At 44.9% G+C, this 27,454-nt stretch overlaps 1 protein-coding gene across 1 annotated transcript in view; it reads left to right on the forward strand.

The window, feature by feature from the left end:
* Nucleotides 1-2,300: 2,300 nt before the first annotated feature.
* The window catches only part of COL13A1 (collagen, type XIII, alpha 1), a 308,444-nt gene continuing 283,290 nt past the window's right edge, over nucleotides 2,301-27,454 (forward strand). Inside the window, exons 1-2 of the mRNA XM_015428404.1 lie at nucleotides 2,301-2,600; nucleotides 27,140-27,209. Coding sequence (XP_015283890.1) covers nucleotides 2,301-2,600; nucleotides 27,140-27,209 — 370 coding nt within the window. The remainder of the gene's footprint in view (nucleotides 2,601-27,139; nucleotides 27,210-27,454) is intronic.

The raw sequence follows: 27,454 nt of genomic DNA on the forward strand, positions 1-27,454 counted from the left end.
CACAAGTCTGGTTGGGAAATGAACACAAGGAATATTAGGACCCACCAAAGCGATTCCCTTCCAGTTGTTTACCTGCTACTGTGGCAGGTATCAGGGAGCACATTCAGAAAGTTTCAGTGCTGAATCAACATTCCCGGCTCTCATTGCTGCAGATACCTTCAACATTGTTGTGATTCATTCCCAAAGAGCGTACAAGAATTGCAGCAATGATGGCTTGCACCTGCAGGATGACCTTGGGCGAGCTATAGTTCTGGCACAGCTGTTCTTGAAAAAGAGCCATTTCTGTCAGAGCTCTCTCAGCCCCACCTACCTCAAAGGGTGTCTGTTGTGGGGAGGGGAAGGGAAAGGCATTTGTAAGCTGCTCTGAGACTCCTTTGGGTAGTGAAGGGCGGGGTATAAATCCAACCTCTTCTCTCTTCATGTTTCTCAACTCCTCTTTGTTCCAGATATTTGCCCCCCCTTCCACGTAACACCTCTAGATATTATTTTTGCTTTGAGCAGCAATCACTTTTATATTTAATTTTGGCACTGGATGCAAGACATGCTGGCTTCCCTCTTGTGGGCTTGTCCATCTGTAGGCAATGTTCCCATACCCCTTCTAGTTTGATACTTCTGGATTAACGGATAGGAGCACCTTTCCTATGTAGAAAGGCTAAAGGGTATGAGATTTTAAAGTTTAGGGGGGAAAGATGACTAAGGGGAGGACATAATAAAGTTTTATAAAATTATGTATAATTCTAATACTAGAACTTTGGTGTACCCAATGAAAATGATGCATAATAAATTCAGGACTGACAAAATGGAATATTCTATATTCAGTGAGTTATTATTTTGATATTCACTGCCAGGGGATATAGTGATGGCCATGAGCATAGATGGCTTTAAGAAGGGATAAGACAGATTAATGGAGGAGAGGTCCCTCAGCAACTACTAGCAATGGTGAGTAAAGGGACCCTCCATAGTCAGAGGCAGCAAAGTCCTGAATTCCAGTGCAAGGCGACAGAGGAAGGCCTTGGTCTCTGTGTCCTTTGTTGGCCCTTCAGGGCAACTGGCTGACCAGTGTGTGAAACAGGATGCTGGACTAGATAGACCGTTGGTCTGATTCAGAGCAGGACTCTGTTTATGTTCTGATGGCTGCTCAACTCTTTGTGCTGGGACGGTGACTAAAATGTGAACAATCTCTGTATCTGGGAATGTAAAAGCTGTTACCATGCTCTGATCTGTGAAGCGACTGGACTGGGATTAAACATGCTCAACTCACCAGAGAGCCTTTGTTTCATCATAGTAAGGGCTCTATGTTCTAGCACACCTAGTGTACTGAGTCCATCCCACCACCCTACACAGGGGTTTATGGCTGCTACACTCCAGCAAACCCACCTGAGAAGACTGATGCCACAGACTTCCAAACATACAAAAGTTTCTGAGCAAACTAGGGGGCCAGCACACTAAGTACAAGTTCTTGAGGTCCAACTTGCTCTGAAGAGCTGCAGACCAGTTTGGAAGTGGTGGGCTGCCCGTCCCCTAAAGTCTTCCATGGAGGAGGCAATGAAAATCAAAACAAACCGCAGAGCAACCCAGCGCCTTAGTCTTGCGCCCTCTACCTCACAATTGCTTCCCTGACGGCTGTAAATGACTACCCTGGGTGTCACTTCAAAGGGGAGCTGATGAAAGGCGCTTTAAGGACCGGTGGGGCTTTGGAGGGGGCGGGAGCCCCGGGATTCAATCACACCCAGCCGTTTTGCATAAATAAATAAATCATCGCAGCAGAGAGAGCAGAGGAGGTTACTTTGGGAAGCGGCGCAGCCCGCTCATCTGAGCCAAGGAGAGAGAGGGAGAGAGAGCGCGCGTGTGTGTGTCATGTTACAGAGAGGCAGTGAGAGCCACCGTCCAACTTCCCAGTCAGTTGAGAGTGACCTCTCTCTCGTGGGGACCTCCAGGCTCTATCCGTGTCCTGCTCCGCTAAGGAACTGAAGCGCTTGACAAAACACAAGAAGGGGGGGGTGGAGGAAAGACAGCCACAAAGAAAGCTGAAGGAGGCAGATCTTCACAGACCGTTTGCCCCCTCCCTTGCAAAAAAAAAAAATATCCTCAACTTTTTGAAGTTTGATTTCCTTTCTTTTTTAAAATCTTTGCTCCATCTCCCCCCTCCCTTCTTTTACACCGCTCCCTGCCTGCGCTACTCCCGTGGCATCGGGGATCCCCGTGGACGCTGCTCTGTCGGACCGGTGCTGCTGCGAGGAAGACCTCCGCGCCTTATTTATTCCCCTATTTATTGATTTATTTATTGGGCCGCCGCTGGCATGGCGGAGGAGAAGGGCGCCGCGCCGGGGGGCGCCTTGGAGAGCGGCTGCCTCGCCGCCCAGCCCCGGACGAGGGATGGGGCACGGCGCTGCAAGGTGCCTCCGCTGCTGGCGTCGGGGCTGCCCGGCGTCTCTTTCCTCTCCCTGGTGCTGAGCCTGCTGCTCTACTTCCGGACGGCGGACCTGCAAGCCCGGGTGGCGCATTTGGAGGCGGACGGATCCACGTCGCTCCCTGCTTGGCTCTCCGCAGACCAAATGGAGACGGCTATTTTGGGAAGGGTGGACCAACTGCTGGCTGAGGTCGGTGCTCTTTCGTTTTCATCATATGCTTCTCGACCTCTTGCTTTCCCTCCTGCAAAGCCGGGTTCCCCGCGGGAATTGGCTCTCCTAAGCAAAGCACAGAGACTTGGAGTCGTCTCTGGGGTGGCCAACCGCATTATAGGACATCTCTCCGATCTTCTCCTCCGTTGGGGGCTTGGGACTGCACTTCTTGTAGACAGTTTGCTTTAAGGGTAGCGTCGCTGTTTCGAACAGACGAGTCTGTAGGCCGGCAACAAGTAGATAAACTAGATAAAAACTATAGAGACTTCAAGCACCGGTTTGTATGTAAGCAGCCTGTTGCCAGCCTTACCTCCCCGGACATCAGTTAAATGAGATTTCCGTCTCAGTTGCAGGGGCAGTCGGATCTTTTACATCTTTATTTACTTGTAGTTCTTTTCATAGTAATTCGGTAGTAAGTGGTAGTTCGTGGATTCATATGGGGGGGGACAACCGGAAGTAGCGTGGGGCGTCATTAGGACGGAATGACTCTTCGGGAGACAGATAACATGTTTGCCCAGATACAAAAGATGGTGCTTCTGTCATGGCAGGTAATAGGAAAAGAGGATCAGGCAAGGGCTGCAGGGCATCTTGATTCCTCCTTGTTCACTGCAAAGTATAGAAGAAACTGGCCAAGGTTACTTCAGCCAAAGTTGTTTTCCCCCCAAAGATGCTATGGGGGTGGGGGATTATGGCAAAACACTGTGTTGGCAAGGATGTGTGAAAAAGAAAAGCAAACCTAGCATAGTCGAGTGATGCACATGAAATTCGAGAGGCTGTTTACTGATGGAGGGGGGGGGAGTGTTGCTGAAGTAAGTGCAGTTATCATGAATAACTTGGCAAGATCCCAGAAGTTGAGAAAGTCTTCTGCCTGAACCCCAGAGAGCCTCCCTAATGTCATTCCAATGTATGCCCATCTCCAGTTCCACTCACTCCAGTTCCACTCAGGAGTACATGGCATCCTTTGAGCTTCAGAAGTGAACAGTGCAAAGTTACACCCTTTATTGAAGTCAGTGGTTTTAGGATTGCATTTATTTATGACATGGTTTTGCATCAAGTCAAATCTAGCTAGAGTCTGAAGCAGGGATTCTTCACAGCATGATGAGTGGAGATCCTTTTAATGAGATGCTAGGGATTGCACCTATGGCTCTGTGCACACAAATGTGCATGTGCTGTACTAATTATCTGTGGCTTCTTCCCAAATCCATCCCTTCCCTTCCATATCATATCTTATAGTTTAGCTTCACAAACATCTGGTTTCACAGATGAGGAATAGTTTATGGTCAAGGTCTCTCACCAGACTCAGGAACAGAAGAAGAGTTGGGATAATCTCAGTCTTGGTCAGTAGCTCATGCTTACTTGCCTTGATCTATAGACATGAAATTGTTGATATTGTTGAAGATGTTGAATTGTTGATATTTGCATGGAGGATCATTCTTGCCTATAAAAATGTGAGTCGTCTGGTCCTATGTGTGTTGACTCAGAAGTTCTACTGAGTTCAATTGTGGTTTATTCCCGAATAAAGGAAAACTGATCTGCTGAATTAATTTCATTTGATGTTTGTTGGCATTGATTACTTAGATTGGCACTGATGCTCAAAATATTCTCTGGTCCCAAGTAAGGTTCTTCCACATTATAGCCTTCTTTTCTTGAATCAAACAGATCCCTAGTTTTGCTCATTAGCTTTGTGGAAAGTCTGGGGAGGTAAGTGCTGGCAAAGTAGTTTGCTGCGCCTCACACAGTCTTCACTGGAGTCATACATCAGACCAGTTCAAAACTGTATGGGGGCGACTTATTTTGTCCCTTTAAAACTGCTATTCTAGAGATGAGGGAGCATCCTGATCCTAAGAGCTACTGCTTGTAATTGGATGGATTGGGGGCTACTGACAGTGTGGTGTAGTGGTCAGAGTGTAGGAGTAGAATCTAGAAGACTCAAATTCAAATCCCCATACAATTTCTTTCTTCTCCAGATCTACCTCACACGGTTGTTGTTGTGAGGATAAAAATGGAGGAGGAGAAAACTAACACCCTGAACTCCTTGGAGGAAGGATGGGATAAGTATATTCTGGCCCCTGCCACACGCAGGGGAAAAGGCGCTTGAAGGCGCGGCTTTTAAAAGCCGCGCCAATGTTGACACGGCGCGGCGGGATCCCCCGGATCCCCCGGCCGCGCCGCCTTTTTTCCCCGGGGGCCTACCCGGGGGCCGGCCGAACTGCGCATGTACGAGCATGCGCAGTTCGGCTCCGGCCCGGGGGTGGGCCGTCGCCAAAGACGCGGCGCTGAACCACCCAAGGTAGGTGGTTCATTTTGCGGCGGTTCTTCCCGGGTTTGGGCCAGTTCGGGTGCGGAAGCAGGACGCTTCCCAGATGTGGTGGTGTGATCGCGCCGGTTTGATCCGGCCCCGAACTGGCCCGCTCCCGGACCAAATCGCCGCGTGTGAACGGGACCTCTGAATACCTAAATACCCCAGCACAAGAACAGAAAACATACGGCTGTGCTGGCAGTACAACCATTATGCACCAGCATCACAGGTAGATGTGCTGGCACAAATCTTTAGGATTTTGAGTGAGAATAAGCATCAGCAAAGAGCAAACTGCCTACAAGTGCATTTGTGAGGTGCCACTGGGGAACCTAGTTGTGGTGCAATCCTGTGCAGAGTTCCTCCAGGCTGAAATCAATGGGCATAGATTGGAGTAACTCTGCGTAGGACTTCACTGTGAGATTGACAAAGTGGAATTCTGATGCTGCCCGTTCTTGGATATTCTCACTGCGATATGCCAGCTGCTTGTTGCTTGCCTTGCTTAAACCCATGCATGACTTTTTGCCCGGGATGCTTATGAGAAAGCTATTCTTGCCACACTTCTTGCTGGAGTTCATCCTGCATTGCTGAATCCTGGGCACGAACTTCCGTGAAGCAGATCATATACCACGTTGTTTAGAATCCAGTCTTGGCTCCAGTAGGGCTGAGGCACTGAAGGGCTGCTCTGTTAACTCTCTACCGCCAGAAAATGCTCTGTGTCTTTTTTACTACTGCTAGCAAAGCAAGTCATCTTTCCCTTGCATATGAAAATATCTCTGATGGAGAACAAAAGCTTCAAACAGTTATGTGTTGGATTTTAAAGCAGCATTTAATAAATGGTGTTCCTTTTCAGCACCCTTGGATTGTTCTCCCACTTTGGGGTGGGGAGCAGGCCTTGGGCTTTGCTTTTCCATTTAACTCTCCATCATCACAGTCCAGGGACAGCTGCCTGTTCTGCACAGGTTGTCTCAAAAACAGCAATGATTTAGAGCATTGCCCTGACCTGGATAGCTCCTTTGATCTTGGAACTCTAAGATCAAGGGTTGACCCTGGCTAGTGTTTGGAAGGGAGACCTCCGAGGAATACCAGGGTCATGGTGCAGAGCCAGGCAAATGGTAAACCACCTCTGAACACCTCTTGCCTTGAAAACCCTATGGGGTTACCATAAGTCAGCTGTGATTTGATGGCAAAAAAACACCAAAACCAAACAGGTGGGAAAAAATACCTGGAAAAGTATTGCAGTGAGATAATATGAAGCTGGAGGCTACTCATCCGAATTACTCAGAACATAAGCACTGGCATGCTGAATTAGACTGAGCGTCACTCATTCCAGTCACCATTCTGATTCCAGCAGCTGCCAGCCAGTTGCCTCCAGGTGTTCACAAGCGATGCATTTGTCCTCAGAATCCGATATTCATACACATGCTGCTTCTGTACATGGAGGCTGTATTTAACTGTCTAGTTGATGCCCATTGATGAGACGTAACCCTCGTGAACTTGTGTAATCCTTTATTTATTTAATTTGTTTAGATTTTTCTTCCCCACTTTTCTCCCCAATGGGGACCCAGAGCAGCTTACAACATTGTTCTCCCTTCCTCCATTCTGTCCTGACTACTACCCTGTGAGGGAAGAAGAAAAAGAAGAAGGAGGAGGAGATTGGATTTATACCCCGCCCTTCACTCAGAGTCTCAGAGCGGCTTACAAACTCTTTTCCCCTCCCCAAAACAAACACCCTCTGAGGTAGGTGGGGCTGAGAGAGCTCTGAGAGAACTGTCCTTGAGAGAACAGCTCTGACAGAACTATGGCTTGCCCAAGGTCATCCAGCTGCTGCAAGTGGAGGAGTGGGGAATCAAACCCGATTCTCCCAGATTAGAGTCCACCCACTTAACCACTACACCAAACTGGTGATGGTGAGAAAGTTACTGGATGGCCCAAGGTCATCCTGTGAGCTTCCATGACAGAGCTGGTGAACTGAACCCAGATCCCAGTCTGACCAGTACCCTGCACTGGCTCTTTTAAAAACCATCTATGCTAGCGGCAACAACCATATCTTATTGTAATGAGGTCTAGAAGTTAAATCTACATTGTTGAATGAGTAACTTGCTTTTCTATCTAATAATTCACTGCGCAATCCTGAAACAGGTCTACTGAGGTTCCTACTGAAGCTTATTCAGTGGGACTTACTCCCAGGAATGTTCTTAGAATTGCACTGTTTTCTGTCTTCTTCTGGCTCCCAAAGTGGGAAACCTTGATCACAAACCGTGGTGAGGAGCAGGAGAGCTGGAGAAAGGGCATCTCACCCTTTACACTTTTTGTGCACTAAATTGTCTTACCCTTAATATTTGCATATTAATATACACAAAGCAAGACATGCAACAAAACAGTACCTCTCAGAATCTTACTGTTATTTCCTCCTCTCTAAAAACAGCTATGTTTTTCATTAATTAGTAGAATGTCTTTTGGAAGAACAACCAGATGGCAGATTTTTAAAAGTATACAGATGGGAGAAATGGGGGGAAAATACAAGATGGGAGATCTGACTGGGAGGGTTGCAATGTGTGGGGGCTATTCTCTTATAAAAGGTATCTTAGGTCTGGTCCACACATGTAGCAGAATGAGGTGGTAGAATAAGCTTCAGAATGTAGAGGTGGGAAGGAAATCACAATTTTGAATGGTTCATACTCTGTAAATAGAAAATTAGCACAGCACGTAGTGAACTGGACCAGAACTATTCTCCCTGATTTGTTACTTTTTAATTGCAAGGTGTTTTTACTTGGTGCAGTTGTGTGTGCGTGCGTTTTTTTAAATGCCAGTCTCCATCTATGGCTTCAAGTAGCAAAGTTTGCTGTAGCACCTCAAGATTCGACCCTCTTATTATGTTGTGTGTGGACCAGACCCAAGCCTCTGGTAGGAGGAACCGGCAGAAATGGTTTGAGAATTCTTAATCCAAAGCATATAGGAAAACCATCATTATGATGGTCAATTGCTGATTCATAAAGCCCAGTTTGAAGCTACCACAAGTGAAGTGGCTTGGTGACTTGTGATGTTCTCTGATGTATTAAGATCACATCTCATTTCTTCCTGGGTAGCCTTGGAAGGTTGAGCCAGGAGGCAGGCCTAGGTTTGCCAGGTCCTCTTTTGCCACTGGTGGGAGGTGTGTGTGCATAGGGGTAGGGTTAACAGATCCAAGTTGGGAAACTCCAGCAGATTTGGGGGTGGAGCCTGGGGAGGACAGGGACCTCAGTGGGGTACAGTGCCATAGAGTCCACTTTCCAAAGCATCTGTTTTCTTTCACACAAGAGCTGCGCCGTGGTCGCGCCTCCCTTCGCCCCACTTCTATTGGTCAATTTCCCACTAGAAGCTGCGTGGCCGCATTTTGACCGGCTTCGCCAAATTTCCCCCATGGTTTCGTGATCCTGTTTTTTGAGGATTACGAAACCGCAGGGGAAATTGGGCGAAGCCGTGGGTCAAAATGCGGCCACGCGACTTCGAGTGGGAAATTGACCAATAGAAGCGGGGCAAAGGGAGGTGCGACCGCAGCGCAGCTCTTGTGTGAAATCGGTCCAGGTGAACTGATCTCTGTAGACTAGAGATGATCTGTAATTTCGGGGGATCCCCAAGTCCCACCTGGAGGCTGACATCCTTAGGCAGAATGCTATTACATGAAAACATGTCAAAGCATCCACATCACTGTACTGGTCACCATATACAAAAGTCACCTCATAGTAGTTTTTCTTTGCATCCTTGACATATTAAAAAGGTTACGCAAATGGACTGGCAAGAATAGGAATTGCTCCCTTTGGTAACCCCTTGGTTTCACCTTCCACTTGAAGATCCTGACTTTAACTAATCCTTTTCCTTTAATGTGCCAAAACCTCAACTAAAGCGACAGTCAACATTTTTTTGCTTCCACGGCCCATGTGGCACTTATGACAACATGAACTCGTCACACTAGTTGACTATACAAGCAACTTTAACCTGAATTAGTGAATAATGGCCAGTTGTTCACAAATCCACATAGACAGCAGAATCAGTAGAAATGTGCTGCAATATAAATTGAGGAATAACACATGGTACATCTTTTCCCCCTCCGCACGCATTGAAGTCCTAAACATATTTACTTAGAAATGTCTCATTGATTACTTATGTAAAAGACAAATTGTAGCTTCAGATGTTAATATTCAAATGATGCGAAGATCTGCAGTTATTCAGATTAAATATTTGGATATGTGCAGTGTGGGAAAAGTGACATGGTAGAGCACAAACTGAACCAATGCACAAGGCTGGGAATGAAACAGGACCACAACTTTTTAAAAAGTACACCAAAACACTCACAGCCTAAGACAAGGGCATGAAGCCCATTGGGACAAAAGCCAGCTGAGTGTAGGCAGACCTGGGAGTTGGATGATGTTAAGAGGGTGAACCAGTCCCTGGTGAGTTAGCTCTGCTTCGTCTCTCTTCTGTCACAGAACTGGCTTAGGCACTTTACTGGTAGCAGTATTTGGGCCTTTGGGTAGACCCCAGTGTTCCCTCTAAGCTGAGTTAGTGTGAGTTAGCTCGCCATTTTTTAGCCCCCAGCTCACATTTTTACCTTAGCTCAGGAAGGATGGCTCCAGAGCAAACTAATTTATGCAGTAGCTAAATTGCTCGCTCACAACTTTAATGCCAGTAGCTCGCAAAGCAAAATTTTTGCTCACAAGACTCCACAGCTTAGAGGGAGCATTGGTAGATTCATGTGTATAGTCATGAATTTCTCTAGGGGCCAAATAGAACCTCCTGGGTTAATCTCAGGAAAATGGTGTGCAGAGAAAGAACAACCCCTTTCTCTGCACATGCCACAGTTGTGATCTGAATCAGGTACCATATACATCAGAACTGAGTAGAACTCACAATTCCCTTCTGAGTGTTACTCAGGACATAGGTTGGGGACCCCAGGACTAACCAGTGCCCTCCTCTATAATGTAAAAAGAGGTCCTTATTCTCTATGAAGCCTGATGCCTGGTACATTCCAAAAAGGCATCAGTTATTATTGTGATGAGTATAAACAATTGTAACTGTAGTCAAACTGTGAGCACATCCAGCTATAGTTACACCATTAATTACCTCATTGGGCTTGCTGAGAGAAGACAAAAACACCAAGGCTTTTCATTGGCCCTGGCAAAAATTCATTCCTTGCCCTGTTGAATAGTGACTTATTGACATCCCAAGTGAATTCCACAGGGCCTGTGTGACCATCTGTCTTCCATTATGGTGTGTAAGTGCATGGGAAGCTGGGGCTGTTTCCTCTTTATATACTCTGAGGTTTGATATGGAAGAAGACCTCTTCACCCAAGTCTGCCCACTAAAGCCCCACCCGATGAAGCAATACCATGTCACCATCAGGAGGTACTGACCACGTTGGATGACAAAGCAGCACAGCCTGGAGAAAGCATTCCCAGTGCCATGAGATCCTTCCCACCTAGAACAAACCTACCCCCCTGCTCTAACATGGAAGCCTAGGACGTTTTAGAAATCATGGGCACAATCAAGCCCATGTTAGAAAATGGTCGATGTGCTTCCTTTGTCCACCATTATTGGTTTTCAACTTGAGGACTCCTTTGATAAGTTCCCTAGGAACAATAGGTTTACTTGGCACCCAGTTTGAAAACTACTGCCCTAAATTAATGGAAACAGTATGGTTTATTACGTTGTTCCAGATGCAATTTCAATTACTTCACTGGAGTTACCAGAGTAGGTGAGAGGAGAATGATGCATAGTAACAAACTTTTCTATATTGTTCTCCTTGAGTGCCAAAGGAAAGGCTGACAAGCATTGTAGAGAAGAGAGGCATGGGGAGATATTGGGGAAAGGTAAAGATGAGGATAATCTAGTAAAAGGAAAGGAGAGGAATAGAGAAAACAAGAAAATACAATCTGCTAGGATGACACAAGAGATGGATAGAAGACTAGGAGTAGGTAAGAGAGCTGTATGGAATGACTTGCCCCCCAAGCAGAGTATTAAGTCCCTTCTCTCTTTCAAGTTGTCATTACTTCTTACCACCACATTCTCAAGAACAAGCTACAGTGGCTCCTGATATTCTAACCCTAATGAGTTTTACAGCTGCAAAGGTTCACATCATTCAATGGTAACTTACTATAAAATACAATCAGGATTTTTGGAGGGAGAAAGGAAGCGAATGCATTGAGTTAATGAAGCAGCTTAGTTTAACTTGCTTATTTCTTTTCTGTTCCCCTTATTGATCCTGAGAGTAGAAGCCATTTTTAGAAATAATGAGCAGGATTTTGCATTTCACTGATTTTAGAGGGAGAGTAAAGCTTGCACTGATTGAAAGCAGTGTGACCTGTGGGTGGTTATCTTTGTTTAGACTGAGCCATAATTAAATAAATGCAAAGGACACTTGTGTTTTGCAAGCCATATGAATAAGTTTCATTATTTTATTTAATCTATATAAGGAAACAGTGGATATGTTTGTGCATTACTGGCTCCACCGTTAATATAGGATTTGATGCTGCAGTATAAGTGATTATCATTCATGGATAAAAGTCGTAAGGCTCTTGGAGGTATGGAATTACAAGAGAATCCCAATTTTACTCTCTCCTGCTTTTTAATGTTTGATCCTAGGTATGCCCAGTGAAAATCAGGAACACTTAAGCTGTGAAATCAAAAAGACATTAGATTATTCTTAAATGTTAACAGCCTGATACTTTGAACGTTTGCTTATAATAAAGATCCACTGTGTTCAATGGGATCTGTTAACTAATAAATGTCCTCAGGAATACAGCTTAATCTCACCTACTTGTAAATAAACCCTACAGTTAGGTTACCAACAGGATGGGGGGAAATACCATGTCCCTTTAATATAGGCCCAATGGGATGTAATTTATCTGGTGATATTATTTAACTGCATGCCATGAAAAGCTTCAGCTGCCCATTTCTACACAGGAAACCACCATTAAAGGGATGGGACATTTCCCCAGCCCTGTTGGCAAATACTAGCCACAATAGGACTTAATTCTGCACAAAATGCATATGATTGGGAAGCACATCTGATTGATTTGAGACAGGTTGAAAAACACATAATAAGATGGTCTGAAGCAGCGTGAAACTGAGCTGAGCAGAGCTTACCCATTGCTTGTATAGGAGACCACCTTGGAGCTCTCCATTTGCCGCTCAGGATTCTTTGACGGAAGTGTGGATTGTTAAACAACAAATGATAATAAATTTAGTTAAATTGCGATGGCTGTGTGGGAGTTTCATGGGGCTGCCTTCAGGATGTAATATGTTTTTTGGATCATGCTGTAAATTAGATTTTAACATTAATGGACTGGCTGCAGAAAAAGGGGGGTTCAGCAGTGTGTGTGGCCTAAGCATCAACCCGAGAAACTTAATGCTGATTATAAAAAAACCCAAACTTCTGTGTGCATTATCTTATGCATTTAATCACTTAGAAGAGAGTGATATGAGTTGTATATGGGATGTATACTCTAACTGTGGGTGAATACAAATATAACACCAACCACAAACTAGTTCAATTTATTCTCTGGCAGCTCAAGCCTACCTTTTCTCCATCTTTGCAACACAGATATTAAGTCAAACACTTATTCCATAGTCTGTCTTGCTCCTCCTCCCATGCTTCAAGATTGGAATATAAGACTGTGAGTGATCATAGGAGAGGATAAATCATTAGGAAATCCTCCTTCTAATCATGCAATATCATAATAGAGCTGAACTCCAAAGCTAAGAGATGAATTTATTTAAAATATTTATCTCCTGCATTTCTCCTGTTCAAGAGGACTCAAAGTGGGCCTTTCCTTTCATCCTCAGGAAGTCCATTCCACAGCATTCTACCAGCTTCCTGTTCAACTAACCTGGGCCCTAGCAATCCAGTACTGTAGTACCTTTGGCCCAACTCCTACTGAGGTTCTAGGCTGAGCTGCAGGAAGTGCTTATCTAGGCCTCACCCTCTGGAGTCCAATAGAGGAGGTGGGTATTTTAACCTGCTCTGTCCTCAGGGCCGGCTCACCCACTAGGCGAACTAAGCATTCGCCTAGAGCACGAGCCGGCCCTTGGGGTGCTTAACTGGACCCGCCCCTCTGCCCAAGCCCCCGAGCCCCCGCCAAAAGACCTGCATCTCCCTGGCCGCCACCTCTTTCTCTCTGAGTCCGGCAAGCACTGAGCTTGCTGGAGTTGGGGAGAAAGAGGCGGAGGCAGTCAGGGAGATCCAGGGCTTTTGGCAGGGCCGGGTACAGTTTGGCGCCACCCCCCAAAACTGTGCCTCCCCCTTCAAAAGCACCGCCCGAGGCACCCCGCGCATCCGTCCGGTGGTGGGCTCCCCTCTGACTCGCGGCGGCCTGGCTAGCCTCTCAGTGGTGGCGGCAGCCACTCGGCGGGGCTGGGGCTGGCTCAGGTGGCCCATCTTCCAATAGGGGCTCGGCCCGGCCCGAAGTGCCCGCTCCCTGTCCCCCAGCTGGTCTGCGCAGGCGCAGGGGCGGCTGCCACCACCACCAACCGCCAGCCCTGGCTGCGCGCTCACCCACCCGCCTGTCCATCACCTGCCCACTTCGGGGGCTCCCTCGAGCCTACCTTCCCGGGCTCCCTCGAGTCTACCTTCCTGGGCGCCTCCTGCCTGCTGGGCTGCTGCATCTCAGACAGGGAGGGGCACCTCGGGAGGGGCCAAGGTAAGCAGGACAAGAGGGAAGGAGGGGCGGGCCTGCGAGCCCCCTGCCCCTCTCGCCCGGCAGCTCCCACCTCTCCCAAGTCCCCAAGCCGGCCACCTCGCCACTCCTCTCCTGCCCAGCGGCTCTGGAGAGCAAGGAGGCAGCCAGCTGGGAGGTCTCCAGGTCCCACTGGGAGGTTGGCATCTGCGCCTCGCCTAGGGCGCAGAAACACCTCAGGCCAGCCCTGTCTGTCCTATCCTGTATGGGAGAGTTTGGGATGGAGGAAATTGTTCTTGGGGAACACCTGCCTCATGAACTTAATCTCCCCCTCCATGATACTTTCCCCCAGATATCCTTGTTTTCTTCCCTTTCCCCCTCATCCCACTGTTCAGCTACATACAGTATTCCACGGCTCTGTTCTGAAAGACAATAAATATGCTCACTGGTCTCCCCCCCAAAAAAATGTATGTATGTGAAGGATGTATCTTCAGTTTACAAACTTGTGTTTTTCTTCATATTTTTAAAGCCTGCCCAGTATGTAGAAACCCATGTCTTTGCGTGACCTGATTTGTTGGACTACTAACAGAAAAGAGGCCATCAAATTTGCTATTAGAAGCAGACCTGTTCTACACTCGGTCTCCCGTTTCCCTGGTTGTACTGCTCAATTTCCCACTATTTGCTCTGTGGCCGCATTTTGACCCACATCTCCTCATCAATTCCCCCCGCGTCTTCTTGATCCTAAAAAATAAGGATCAAGAAGACGCAGGGGAAATCAGGGGGAGATGTGGGTCAAAATGCAGCTGCAGAGCAAATAGTGGGAAATTGAGCAGTACAACCAGGGAAATGGGAGACCTAGTGTAGAACAGGTCTGCTTTTGTGGAATCGGTCACAGTGTACACATATAGTTCTAGAGAGAAAAGTGTAAGTAGAGGCTGCTGCTGTCCAGCCAGTAAGCACATGCAGGCTAGTTTGTTTTCTAGCTCAGTCTTGCAGAGAAGTTTGTAAATCTGTATAACAGGCAGGAAGTATATACATCCACAGTAGATGATGAGTGGACACACACCCTATACCTAAGACAGCTGTAGAGTTTTCAAGGCAACAGATGTTCAGAGGTGCTTCTGAGATCTGATGAGGTTGGGTTAGTGTAGGCTATCCAAGTCAGGGCCCTCTTTTCTTTAATAGAGGCTTAATGCAACATGATTTATCAGGTGATGTTATTTACCTTCATGCCATGAAAAGATTCAGCTGCCATTTCAAAACATTAAAAGTCCATTAAAGGGATGGGACATTTTTTCCCCTAGGCCTGTTGGGAACCCTAGTTTACAAGGGCAGTTTCGTGCTAACGCATGGAACTGATTTTGGCTAGGCCTAACCAGCAGAGCTAGGAGAAGCCTTTGGTACTTAAAATAGGGATGCCAGCCTACAGGTGAGGCAGAACCTGGGGATCCCCTGGAATTACAGCTCATCTCCAGACTACAGCGATCAGTTCCCCTGGAGAAAATGGATGCTTTGGAGGGCGAACTCTATGGCATCGTACCCCACTGAGGTCCTTGTCCTCTCCAGGCTCTACCCCCAAATCTCCAGGAGTGTCCCATGTTGGATCTGGCAACCCTACCCCCCCTTCCCTGCTGGTAGCCTGCGGGTACCTGGCAACTTTAACTTAAAATAAAATCTGTTTAATTTGCCTTCAGTTTAATGAATCTGTTACGAAGCACATAAAACTGCAGACCATAGGAGTCAAAAGCCACATGGCTTCTCCCAAAGTATTATGGGAATTGTAGTTTCTTGAGGAGTTTGAGAATTCTGTCAAAGATCCCTAGCAACCTCACAGACATATACTTCCCAGATTTCTCTTGGAAAAGGAAATTGCTCTTAAAGTAGTTTAAGTTTATGATGTAGGTGTATCTTTAAAGCACGCTTTCAGGAGAAAAAACCTTCCCTCAAAAGCAGCCTTAGCTCATAAAAATATGGCTCAAAATCAGAGAGGGTAAGTAGAGGAGACTTGTGTACAAGGAATTTCTGGGTCATATTTGTCCACTGGTTCATTCCAAGTAGCTATGGGTCAAGCTAGGGGCCACAGATTGGGTTTCAAGGTCCCCCCCAGCCACTTGTGAGGCCCACAGATGTAGTGTCCTGTGGGGTGGGGAGGGGACCTTAGCTCTTGCTTCCAGTTCAGCCTTCAGTCCTGCTGTGTAGCCAACACCCAGGAGACACTGGTAGCTTGAACAGCAGGGCCTGTTTACTGGTTCCAGCTGGTAGAAAAGAGTGACTAACAGAAAGTAATGCACACTGAGAGAGTGACTGACAGTATATAATTTTAGTACCCCCAAGCACAAGTGAGTCCTCTCCTATACAAGCCTTGGGAGAGACACAGAAACTATCTCTTAAAGTTATCGTTTAATGCTGTTTACACACGTGTCCCTCACAGTAAGCGGCTTGTTAGGGTAGTTTTGTGTAACAGCTCCCATGTGGTTGCTGTGCCAACTGGGCCTTGCATTCAAGCCAGCCTAGAACTCATAGGAGTAGTCATGCTACTTGGTTGCAGCCAAAGGCTTGTGGCACCTTAAAAGCTACTACATGTATTGAGTCATAAGCTTTTGTGAGTACAGCCCATACAGCAGATGTCACAGATCATCAGTGTTACAACTACTCTGCCAGTTAAACTCATGCATCTGATGACTGGACTCTAACTCACAAAAGATTTGGCCCAGTGGGTGGTTTTTAAGTTGTCACAGGAGTTCAGCCTCTCTGTGGATAATGGCATTTGGGCTTTTCAGTTATTTCTCCTCATTCTTTCAACTTGTTTTCCCTTTAAAAAGAGAAGTGCCACATAAGTCTGGGGGCACAGAGGGATACTAGTGAGATACTAGTGAGGGTTACTTCAGAGCATAGCCATGTTGGTTAGAAGTAGAAAAGCTAGATTTGAGTCCAGTAGCACTTTAGAGACTGACAAGATTTTTTGCGTATTAACTTTGAAGAATCAAAGCACAAGTGTCTGACGTAGGGAGTTTAAACCCACAAAAGTTCATACCCTCCAAATTTTGTTGGTTTCTAAGGTGCTTCTGGACTCAGATCTAGTGAGGGTAAGACACTGTTTGTGCAGGATATTTGTGCAGAGGCAAACACCCACTCTGTAGTATTCTGGCATCTGTGCAAATGAATCCTTCCTATATTATTAAGTCCTGGAACAGAAATACATATCCCAGGATTGAACCCTGGCTCAAATTAAGCCCTATTCCAGTCTTTTTTTTTTATTACTGTGCTCTGCATTAGTTTGATAGAGCATGGAAGTTGGATTCACAGGCATACACTGAAAAAAATAATTTTATCTCAGTACGAGCCCCAGAACTTGTTCTCAGCATTAAGACTCAGCAGCAGAATATGAAAACTGAACATGGGCATACATAGAATAATTCTCCTTCATCACTATGAATCCATAAAACTCCTGAGTGCATTTATGATTATATACCAGAGCTAGGTCAAAGACGGTGGCCTCTAGGCTCTGATACATCCCTTCTTGTATATTTAAGTCTTGCTGATGTATATTTGACTTGCAGCTGAGATAGGGACTGTCTGCACTGAAATGTGTGGTATTTCAGATTATACTTGGCTGTGAACACACACACTTAATAACCCACTTTCAATGCACTTTCCAACTGGATTTTGCCAGTTCACACAGTAAAATCCAGTTGGAAAGTGCACTGGAAGTGGATTGAAAGTGTGTGTGTGTGTGTGAGTGAATTGAAAGTGTGTGTGATCTGTAATGTATTGAAATGATTACATGAATCACCTCATAGGACTCCCCTGTTAAGCTTCGAGCCAGACCAGGGCTCCTCTGAGCGAACTTCCTATTGGTCGCTTCGTAACAGCGACCAATCAGAACGATACCATTCCCTAGGAGGGAAAGACTCCCATTGGTCTTTATTCTAGCAATCTCATTGGTTGTTATTTGTAAATAGGCGTGGCTACATTAGCCCGGTTATGTTTAAAAGGAGCATAAGCTCCCACTGTTTTCTGTTCTGGTTTCTTACTGAGTTAGTGCTTGCTCGTTACTTCCAATAAAGCTGAATCACTTGCTGAATCACTGTACGAGTCCTTTGTTAGCGCGATCTAACAATTTGCCAGCCCTGTGGAACACAAGAGCTCTGTCTTTGATGTTTGATCATCCACACTTCGGACTCGGAAGAAAGCGGGCAGAGCACAGCAGCCGATCCGGCGGAGGCGCCACCAGCTCCGGTGCCCAAGTCTCCCCCGATGGCTGGAAGCCAGAAGTTCGAGTGCTTCGAACCCTCCTCAGAAGACTGGGACTCCTACCTGTCCAGGTTCGAGTTCCATCTGGAGACCCACGACATCACCGAATCCCTTCTTGTATATTTAAGTCTTGCTGATGTATATTTGACTTGCAGCTGAGATAGGGACTGTCTGCACTGAAATGTGTGGTATTTCAGATTATACTTGGCTGTGAACACACACACTTAATAACCCACTTTCAATGCACTTTCCAACTGGATTTTGCCAGTTCACACAGTAAAATCCAGTTGGAAAGTGCACTGGAAGTGGATTGAAAGTGTGTGTGTGTGTGTGAGTGAATTGAAAGTGTGTGTGATCGCAGCCCTTGATAACACAAGAGCTCTGTCTTTGATGTTTGATCTGGGGTTATCACTGGATTTTGTTCTTTTCAAGTGAAAATCAGGCATATATAAATTTGTGTGAAAAAATTCCTTACCACTATTACAATGTGGAAGAGACAGATTGGTGAAACAACACTTCAGAAACCAAAGATGAAACACACCCTTTTGCTTTCAGAAGCAAAGGTGCCATTCCTAGTCACTATGCAAAATCCAGGTGGTCCTCTCCCTTTCATTCCAAGGTGGACTTGTGCAGATCATTCTTACTGCTCTTCTGCTTTGCCATAGTGCAGGCTTCCTTATCCTATCAGTGGCAGTGTGCAGGTGGCAATGGGCCAGAGTTTTCAATCACTCAGGAATTACAGTGTGTTTCCCTGACAAATGTGTTCGTTGACTAAGAATGATGTGGAAGGCATTGAAAGAACCTGGCTGCAAGTGCAAAATTCCTCAGTGTTTATGGGACATTAAAAAGTACATACACACAAACAAACCAAGCCATTGGTATTTAAGGCTTTAAATGGAAAAGCAACTTTCTCCATAGTAGGTCACAGTTGTCCCTGTTCTTTTTTTTCCTGTTAAAAGAACAGTGAGTTCCTACTGTAGCCTGTCCAGAGAAAGTCAACTGAATGTTAATATATGATTGCTTAAAATGTGTTCATACTTGGACAAAGGCAACTGGGGCATGTGTCAAATATCCGCGTCCCCAAATATATTTGTTACCTTCAGAGATGTTGTATAGGACCAATTCCTATGTTAACAAAGTCCTTGCATCTGCCACAGGTCCTGTCAATTGAAGTTCCATGCTTGAAACTTAATTCCTTGGTGTGTAGGGCCTGACCTGGATAGGGACTGCAGCACATAGGGACTAGGGAGAAAGGGGTTAAGCCTTCCTGCTGGTGGTGTTTTCCCAATGTGAAACAGCCCCTAGGAACTGCTGTTTGCTGTACTGGGGAATCCTACATGTACTGTGGGGCTACACAAGTTTTATGTGAGGCAAATAATGGCTTCCCAGGGCATTTCAGGTCAGGAAAATTGCACAGGAGGGAAGATTAAGCACCTTTTCTCCACATGCCACAGTCTCAAGCTGAATCATGGCCACCAGTAGCTGGGAATTAATTTCTGAGTGTGGAACTCCCAGGGAAGGGGTGTGTGTGTGTCTGAGGACTTTGTGACATGACCTAGAGACCTCATAATGGGGGAATGGGGGAACACTGCTCCCTCGGATGCAGCCCTGGCTTGATCCTAATAAACATACACTAGGTTTTGAGTTTAAGATTCATTGCCTTGCTACATACAAGACAGTAGTCTGTCCCTTCCCATCACCGTCTCTCATCAATATATTGTCTTAAGAATATTAATGTTACAGAGTAGGTTGCTAAAAATACTTCAGATTATAATTTGTAATGGATAAATTAGCTGCCTGTTCTGTTTTGTCCAGTTAGGAGTTTGTTGTAAACTGAAAGTCATGTCCAAAAGTTGGTCAGGGGAAAAAGAATCATGTAACCTATTGTATTTTGCATTCTTGGATGCACAGCCAATGTGGATTTTGGAAGTGAAAAAATCCAAATGCTGTTCTCCACAGACAAGGGGCTGCAGTGGCTTAGAGGTTAAGACACTGAGCTACAGACCGGAAGGTCTGTAGCTCGACAATTCAAGACTCTAATGCCTCATGACGGAGTGAGCTCCCGTCTCTGGCCCCAGCTCCTGCCAACCTAGCAGTCTGAAACCAAGAAATTGCAAGTAGATAGGTACCGCTTTGGTGAGAAAGTAACAGCATTCCGTGCACCTTGGCGTTTAGTCATGCTGGCCACATGACCATGGAAATGTCTTTGTGGTTTTTTTATGCCCCCCCGAAGGGGATTTTTTATTGCATTTTTATTAACACTACAAACTATAACAGAAAATAGGGAAGGGGACTACATATAAGGATAAAGAAAAGGTACCCACTACTGACTAAAAACCCAAGAGAGGAGGTCATCAGATCAGCTTAAACATACATTATCACTTAATCACTCTAGTCCCATTATGAACTAAGTCAAGTATAGTATTATCTTTTTCAATTCTTACATTCTTTGTGGAGAGCTAGCAAGCTGGTTGGACAAAGCTTTCTTTCCACAGCTTGAAAAACAATGCATTGAAAACAATGCATTTCCACATCTTACCACATTTTTGAGCTATGAATCGTGTATCAAAGAATTAAGTTCCTCACAGAGCATCACTTTTCACTTGATGGGGGGAGGACTGATCAAGAGTCTTTCCAATGGCGCAAGCCACACAGCACGGCCTGCTCTCTGAACTTGCCAGAAGAAATGATCTATTCCACTAGCAAGGTAAATGGAGAGACTACATGGGTGTAATTATTTCCCATGCCAGTGGTGCCAGCTTCCTAACAGGGTAGGCCCTTGTGGTGAGATGTTTAGTACTCAGATGTAAAAGAGGACAATGAGGTCTTGAAATGCCGGGTCTGAACACTCGCTAGAGCTCCTTGGAGGGAAGGCGGGATAAAAATGCACTAGACAGATAGGTTGCATATCAAACTGAAGGATACAGATGTCCTATTTATGGCCTCTGCTGAAATTTTATACATGGGGTTGAGATCCAAGATACTGAATTAGAATCTCTCATTGCCAGTAGTCTTGAGGCAAAGCGTTCAGACACGGATTAAGATCTGAATGTTCCCAGAGCACAGATCCATTTGTGTCTTAGAGTTTGCTCCATTATTACAACAAAGCTATCAGGGTTTGTGCGGCTTAAGCCAGGAACCCCATCTATTAGCACTTAACTCAGTGAACTATCTACATGTCTTTGCTCAGCCCTTGGGACCTTTTCAAGCTGTGTGCAGGAATCCTCTGTGAAAGCCAGGCTTGGTATAACCACACAGAGATGGGGCCCCTTCCATTGCCTGGTCACAGAGCAGTGCTGCCTTCCTCATGCTGCATTTCAGGTGTCAGGCCCAGGCTGAGAACTGACATTCTTCCAGGCTAGGTTTTGGTATGGCCCCCTAACAGCCCTGACTTGCCTCTGGTGGTATGTAAGGGCTGCCTATATGAATTAAAAAGTTCAGTCCTGGCACATTTAGAAGTAAGTCCCACTGAGTTTGGTGAGGCTTTTGGTTAAACTAGATGAGACACTGGAAGGCCTGTGAGGAGCTATGGAGTGTTTTTATTGCTAAAGAGCAGTTGTATGGGGCTCCAGTTCCGATCAGGGCCTGGTGGGGTGTGTGTGTTAACTTTTCCAACATGATTTTTTTTTAACCTCTAGTATTTCAGCCTAGAACTGCTGTTTGTCTCATATGGTGAAGTACAGAGGTAATTTATAGGCAACCTGTATGTTTACTATACAGGGCAGATATATCTGTAGGGCTGCTTGAGGTCCAGGTCAAGAAAATGGTGTGGGGAGTTAACCTCCATGTCCCCCATGCTCCCGCCCATAGCTTCCATAGTCCTCAACTTTTTTGAGCCTGTGGGCACCTTTGGAATTCTGATGCAGGGTGATGGGCATAACCACAAAATGGAGGTGGAGCGCCCCCCCACTCCCGCCACACACATAAAAGAAGGCCAAGTGCAGGGGATAAGAGTAGTAATTTTTAAAAATATACGAGAAAGGAGGAATGTAAAAAAATAAGGAAAAAAAATCAAAAAAAAAATCTGCACAATGAATCATATCTCCAGTGTCTGTTGGGCAGGAGTCCCGCCTAGCCCCACTGGTCCCCACTTCTTAAAAAAACTTGGCTGGCGGGCACTAATAGAAGTGTTGGCGGGTACCATGGTGCCCATGTCGGGGACCTTACTACTATTACAATGTTACGGACCAACAGAACTGAAAATATATATTTTTTAAATGGCACACTTGCAAGCAAAGCAAAAACAAACTAAAACATGAGTACACATTTGCCTCTTTGCTTTAATCAACATTTTAGGGAAGCATTTACTGATTTCATTTCTTCTATACAAACATGATTGCTTTGCAGGAGAGTTTCAAATAGCCCTGCAAACAGGAAATGGCAATGCAATCCCAACTACATTAACCAGCCTGACCATTCCTTCTGCTACAATGCAACAATTTGCCCAGCTCATACATTACAGTGAACATGCATACATTCACTTGAAAGAAAAAGTCAACACGCATCCTCTTTAAACAACTGGGGACCAGTACAAATTGGACAAATGTAGGGTTTAAAAGCACATATTCAATTGTACTTTTGTTGGAAGTAACATAATAATTACTTAATAGATATACAAAGAAAAATCAAGTGTACACTGTGCATTGATTTGTATTAGAGAATGAACTTAATATTTTGCTTTATGGACTTATATTTATTGCTACACACAATGGACTGTGCATAGGCTCAGAGAACTGTACACTTTAAGTCACCTGTTGTGATGCAGCACATAGAAGGTGCCTGCACAAGCCTTACATGTGAATAAGGTTTAAGCTACACAGTTACCAGCCTGGTGAAGAAGCACACACCTCCATTATTGTGAGCAGTAAGAAACAACAACTTGAGCAGAGAACAGCCCCCATTGCAGAATCATTTGTGGTCACGTACGACACATCACTGCTTTGTTCCTGCATTGGTAATTCCTGCCAAATGGACATTTGGTTCACAAAGAGAATGGCCAGCTTCATCTACAGTACAATGGAGCATCCTGACTTCAAGGTTTTAACACCTGCCCAGATGCCCTTCTTTGAGTTTATTAGCTTTCAATATTGGCCACTCCTATAGGCAACTAATAGGATTGTTTTTGGGACGGACTAACAGGTAGGTGGGTCCACATGTTGGAATAGTTACCTCCCACCTAAGGTAAGGACCATTCACCTGGCCCTTCCTAGCTAGCAACCCCCGCAACAACCCCTTTCTGCTTTTTACTCCTCTTAAGTCCCACTTGCTATCCCCAAACCCTTGCCTCAATTGATTGGCAGTCAAGAGACCCACACATTCTGGCTGGTTCTGGTCATGTGTGAATTCCCTAGTTTACATTTCTTCCCATCCATTCTTCATTGGAACAACCAAAGCTGCGAAGACAGAGAAGTATTGCCCATCATCACCCCCACCTGCTAATGCAATTGTGCTTATTTTAATACTGTATTTCTAAGGAACTTGATTGAATGTGTGAGTGCATCAGTATTGTTTGTATGAGATTTATATTCTTTAAGTAAAAGACATTTATTTTAACAACAGCTTCGTTATCCTTCTCTGGTAACCCTTGTGGGAACAGGACCTTGGTATAAACTGTCAAGAACCCATTTATAAATTGCCAATTGCTGTAAATAAAGGAATTCGGCTAACAGTATGTACTTTCATTGTAATGTGTACAGGTTTAGTGCCTCATCGGTCTACACTCTTTAGGCTAGTATTATAGTTCCTATACAGTAAATAACAAAAGAAAACACCACAAACCGGGCCTGTAAAATTATGCACGGGCAGCACAAAAAAACCAAACGTCCCCATGGCTCTTTCCAATGTTCTTTCTAGTTTGAGTCTTGATTTCTAGTAAATACTTGTGGGATTATATTCTGTCCCTAAGTTTTGTTACTTAGAATTAAGCTGAGTTCACAGGGAGTTTTTCCAAAGTAACTAGCAGAGGATTGCAGCCCTAGGATCTTAAAAAAAATGATTTAGTGACTATGAATTCTGACATTAAGTAGTGTACGTATGTGAGCTGTGTGTGGTAAGTAGGACAGGGGGGTTGCTAAAGCTCTGAGTACTTCCGAAATTCGGGCCAAATATACTAGGTCTTAAAAACAGATCTAGGAAGCTAAAGATAGCATCCTATTCCTGGCCGTCTTGGCTTCCCTTATCGTCTTGTGGATATGAAAAGATAGTTATAATACACAACAGAACTCAACCTTAGCTCACTGCTAAGTGGCAATATTGTGCTCAGTTATCTGCAGTAAATGAATTCCATGTAGATGTCTAAAAATGAGTTGTGGTGTAATAAAATAATCAGGGCCGTCTTTGAAATATTATGACTTCAGAGCATTGTTAAGTCAAATCTCCGTAAAAAAATGTACTCATACTTAATCATCACCTTCCTCTCATGAGACTAATATAGCAATGTTCAAAACGTAATTCTTGTGGATATGTATATTTCTGCGTTTGTTGTTAATAATGAAGAATTTGTAATATTCGAGATGCTCTATAATGTTTTCCTCATTCAACCTTGCCAGAATCTTGTGAAGCCGAATGTTATAATGCTCATTTCCCAGATGGGGGCTTGGAGATGGTCGCTTAAAGTCACATTAATGTTTTTCTGCCACTATAAAGAATTTCTCAGTCAACATTTTTTGAGATTGGTAAAAGTGATGAGGATCATACTACTACAGAGTGCTAGTGAAACAGAGTTGAAGAGCCATGTATAATGAACATTTATCGCTGAGGGCTGTATTACATTATTGTTGTCAGAAAAGTGATGTCAAAAATGAATGATCTTTGTCCTGCAATAATTTTGGTGTTCATCATGTGACTTGTTCCCATCATGCTTTGAGTTTTCCAAAACCTATTCCACTTTCCTGGGAGTGGTGATGGGAAGTTTTGTGGTGAATAGTATAAAAACACATTACAGGTGCAGTAGCATGTGCTTTGTTTTAGGGGGTATCCCTGTGATGACCAAGTAACCTGATCCTCAGTGTATAGTTCTGTAATAAAAGTAATTAGAGTTCGAGAAAAATAAATTTATGGCTTTCTTGTTTTCTAGAGAGTTCTAGGAAAGAAAGTGTTAAACTACCTGAGTGAAGTCTGTATGGAATTGTATCATATAAAGCATTCACAGTAGGCTTTTGGAAAATCTAATTTTCAGAAAATCCATGGGCATAGTCTAGCCTAGTATGTCCTGGTCACTTCACACTAGGCTATAGCGGGAGCCCACATCCTTATAAACCTGTGAGCACCTTTGAATTCAGATACAGGTAAATAAAAATGGCTGCAGCAGGAGGCAGAGCTAACTACAAAATGGCAGCCACAAAAAGTAGAACTAGCCACACATCTGAAGTCCAAATACAGGGGAGAAGATGAGTAATTTTAAAAATATACTAGGAAAGAGGAATGAGAGAATAAAACCAACACTGGTGACAGCTGCCACTGAAACAATGGTATCTTAATCTGCACTGCCAATTGGATCTCCAAGGGCCAATCAGAAGCTAGGGTTGCCAGGTCTGGGTTGGAAAATACCTGGAGGTTTTGGGGGTGGATCCAGAAGAGGGTGGGCTTTGGGGAGGGGCCTCAGCATGGTATAATGCCATAGAGTCCACCATTTAGAGTAGCCATTTTCTCCAGGGGAGCTGATCTCTATCAGCTGGAGATCAGTTGTAAAAGTGGGAGATCCCCAGGCCCCACCTGGAGGCTGGCAGCCCTATCAGAAGCTCTGCTGGGCATAAACCCCACCTGGCCCCATCCACTATCTAAAAACACTTGGTGTGCTTCAGGAAGGGTGGTAGTGTCAAGCTCAGGCCTCGTTTGCCATAGAATGCTGTCCAGCCGAACTCCTGGTCTGTTGCGTTAGGGGTTAACTGCTTTCTTAGACGTGCTTCTTTCACTGTTTTATCTCCCATGCCATTTATCTTCTCTGCTAGGATGGGGGGGGGGTGGATGCTGGTGTGAATGTCTGCTTGAGCTTCTAAGGGGCCATGGGAAGCTCCTGACCTTGGCATGTAACTGTTAGTTTGCAGGTGTTGGGCCGACCCTGAGGGTAGCCCTAGAGCTTTGGCGGGCTGACTGTGAACATTGATTGGGTGGTTTGCATAGGGGGGCTGTCCTGCTTTTTTATAGGGTCCGACGACTCGACCTGACACAGAATCTGTCCATGCTTGGAATCTCTTTACCTCCAAATAAACAAATCTTGCTGCTACAAGAATGTCGTGAGAGTGATTGAGTCCAGGACATAACAGTTAGGGGGTACCAAGGTGCCCAGAGGCACCACATTGGAGACCCCAGAGCATATAGCTATCTCCATGAAGTGATATTGACATGAGAAAGGGAGAGTAATCAAAATGACTGTGTGAATCCATCCTAAGATATAATATAGTCAGGCGGGACCAGTCCAATATAATACTAACTAGATTACTCTTCACGCTAAATGATGGCTAAACACAGATTTCAAAAAAAGCTACTGTGTCTTCTGAGACAGGTGGACCTACCATTCAATAGGTCCATCATCACCTTTCCTGGTGCCAGCCATGTGTTTTTACAGAGAAGTTGGAGCCAAGAGGGGCTTTTGCCCAGCAAGGCTTCTGATTGGCCATTGGAGATTTGATTGGCTGTGCAATGTTTTTTTTTAAAGTTGTTTCAGCAGCTGCTGCCACCACAACATGAGGATCTTTGTTAGCCGTTTGTTAGCCGCCCAGAGCTGTATATTGGATGGGACGGGATATAAATCCCAAAAATAAATAAAATAAAATAAATAAAATCTTCACTGTGCCACTGAAGGTAAGCTGCACGGCTGGTTCCACCTTCTCTGGCAGCCATTTTTGACAGCCATTTTGTGGCTGTGCCCACCATGCTGTATCAGAATTACAACGGTGCCCACAGGCTTAAAAAGGTGGGGAACCTTTGGTCTAAACCATGTGGCTGCTATATTTGGAAGAGAAGTATTACCTTCAACAAGATTGCCCTTCCCTCCCACCATATGCTTCAATTAGCCATTATTTTATGCACCACTTGGAGTTTTCTGGTACGAAAAATAGCCTCTTTATACAGCAACAGCAGACAGTTATCTTTTCAATCCCTGCTTATTTAGAAATTCCATAACATTTGCTCTGCCTGTTTCCAATCAGTTGGATGTTGAGATTAAAGTTGAATGCAATTGTCTGACTTTGACCAAGGACGAGATGCCTGTTAGTCACTGTAGTTCAAGGCTGAATTCCTTTAAAAAGCTATTTTCACATGCATGGGTTTTAGGTTTCATCATTATTAATGTAGCTTTCCCCCCTACTTTACAGAGATTAAAATTCAGCTTGCCAAGACATCGGGAAACTAGAGACGTCCGCCAGCGATGCAACTGTCCACCAGGTAGGAATATCTGAGATCATGAAGATGATGATAGTATTCATACCAATAAGAGCATAGTTTAAGACTTTTGTAGGTGGGTGGGTAAGGGAGACAAACAACTTTTAACAAAATCCGAATGTCAGCTTTTGGTTTCAGTGGTTTGTTTCAGTCTTTTTAAAAATTACACGTGTATAAGTTTTTGATATGTGTATCATAAGAGCAATGTACTTCCCTACTTTGACCTTTTTACTTTTGCAATGTTCTTC

Source organism: Gekko japonicus, unplaced genomic scaffold (assembly GCF_001447785.1).
Source record: "Gekko japonicus isolate JY-2015 unplaced genomic scaffold, Gekko_japonicus_V1.1 scaffold672, whole genome shotgun sequence".
Taxonomy (NCBI): domain Eukaryota; kingdom Metazoa; phylum Chordata; class Lepidosauria; order Squamata; family Gekkonidae; genus Gekko; species Gekko japonicus.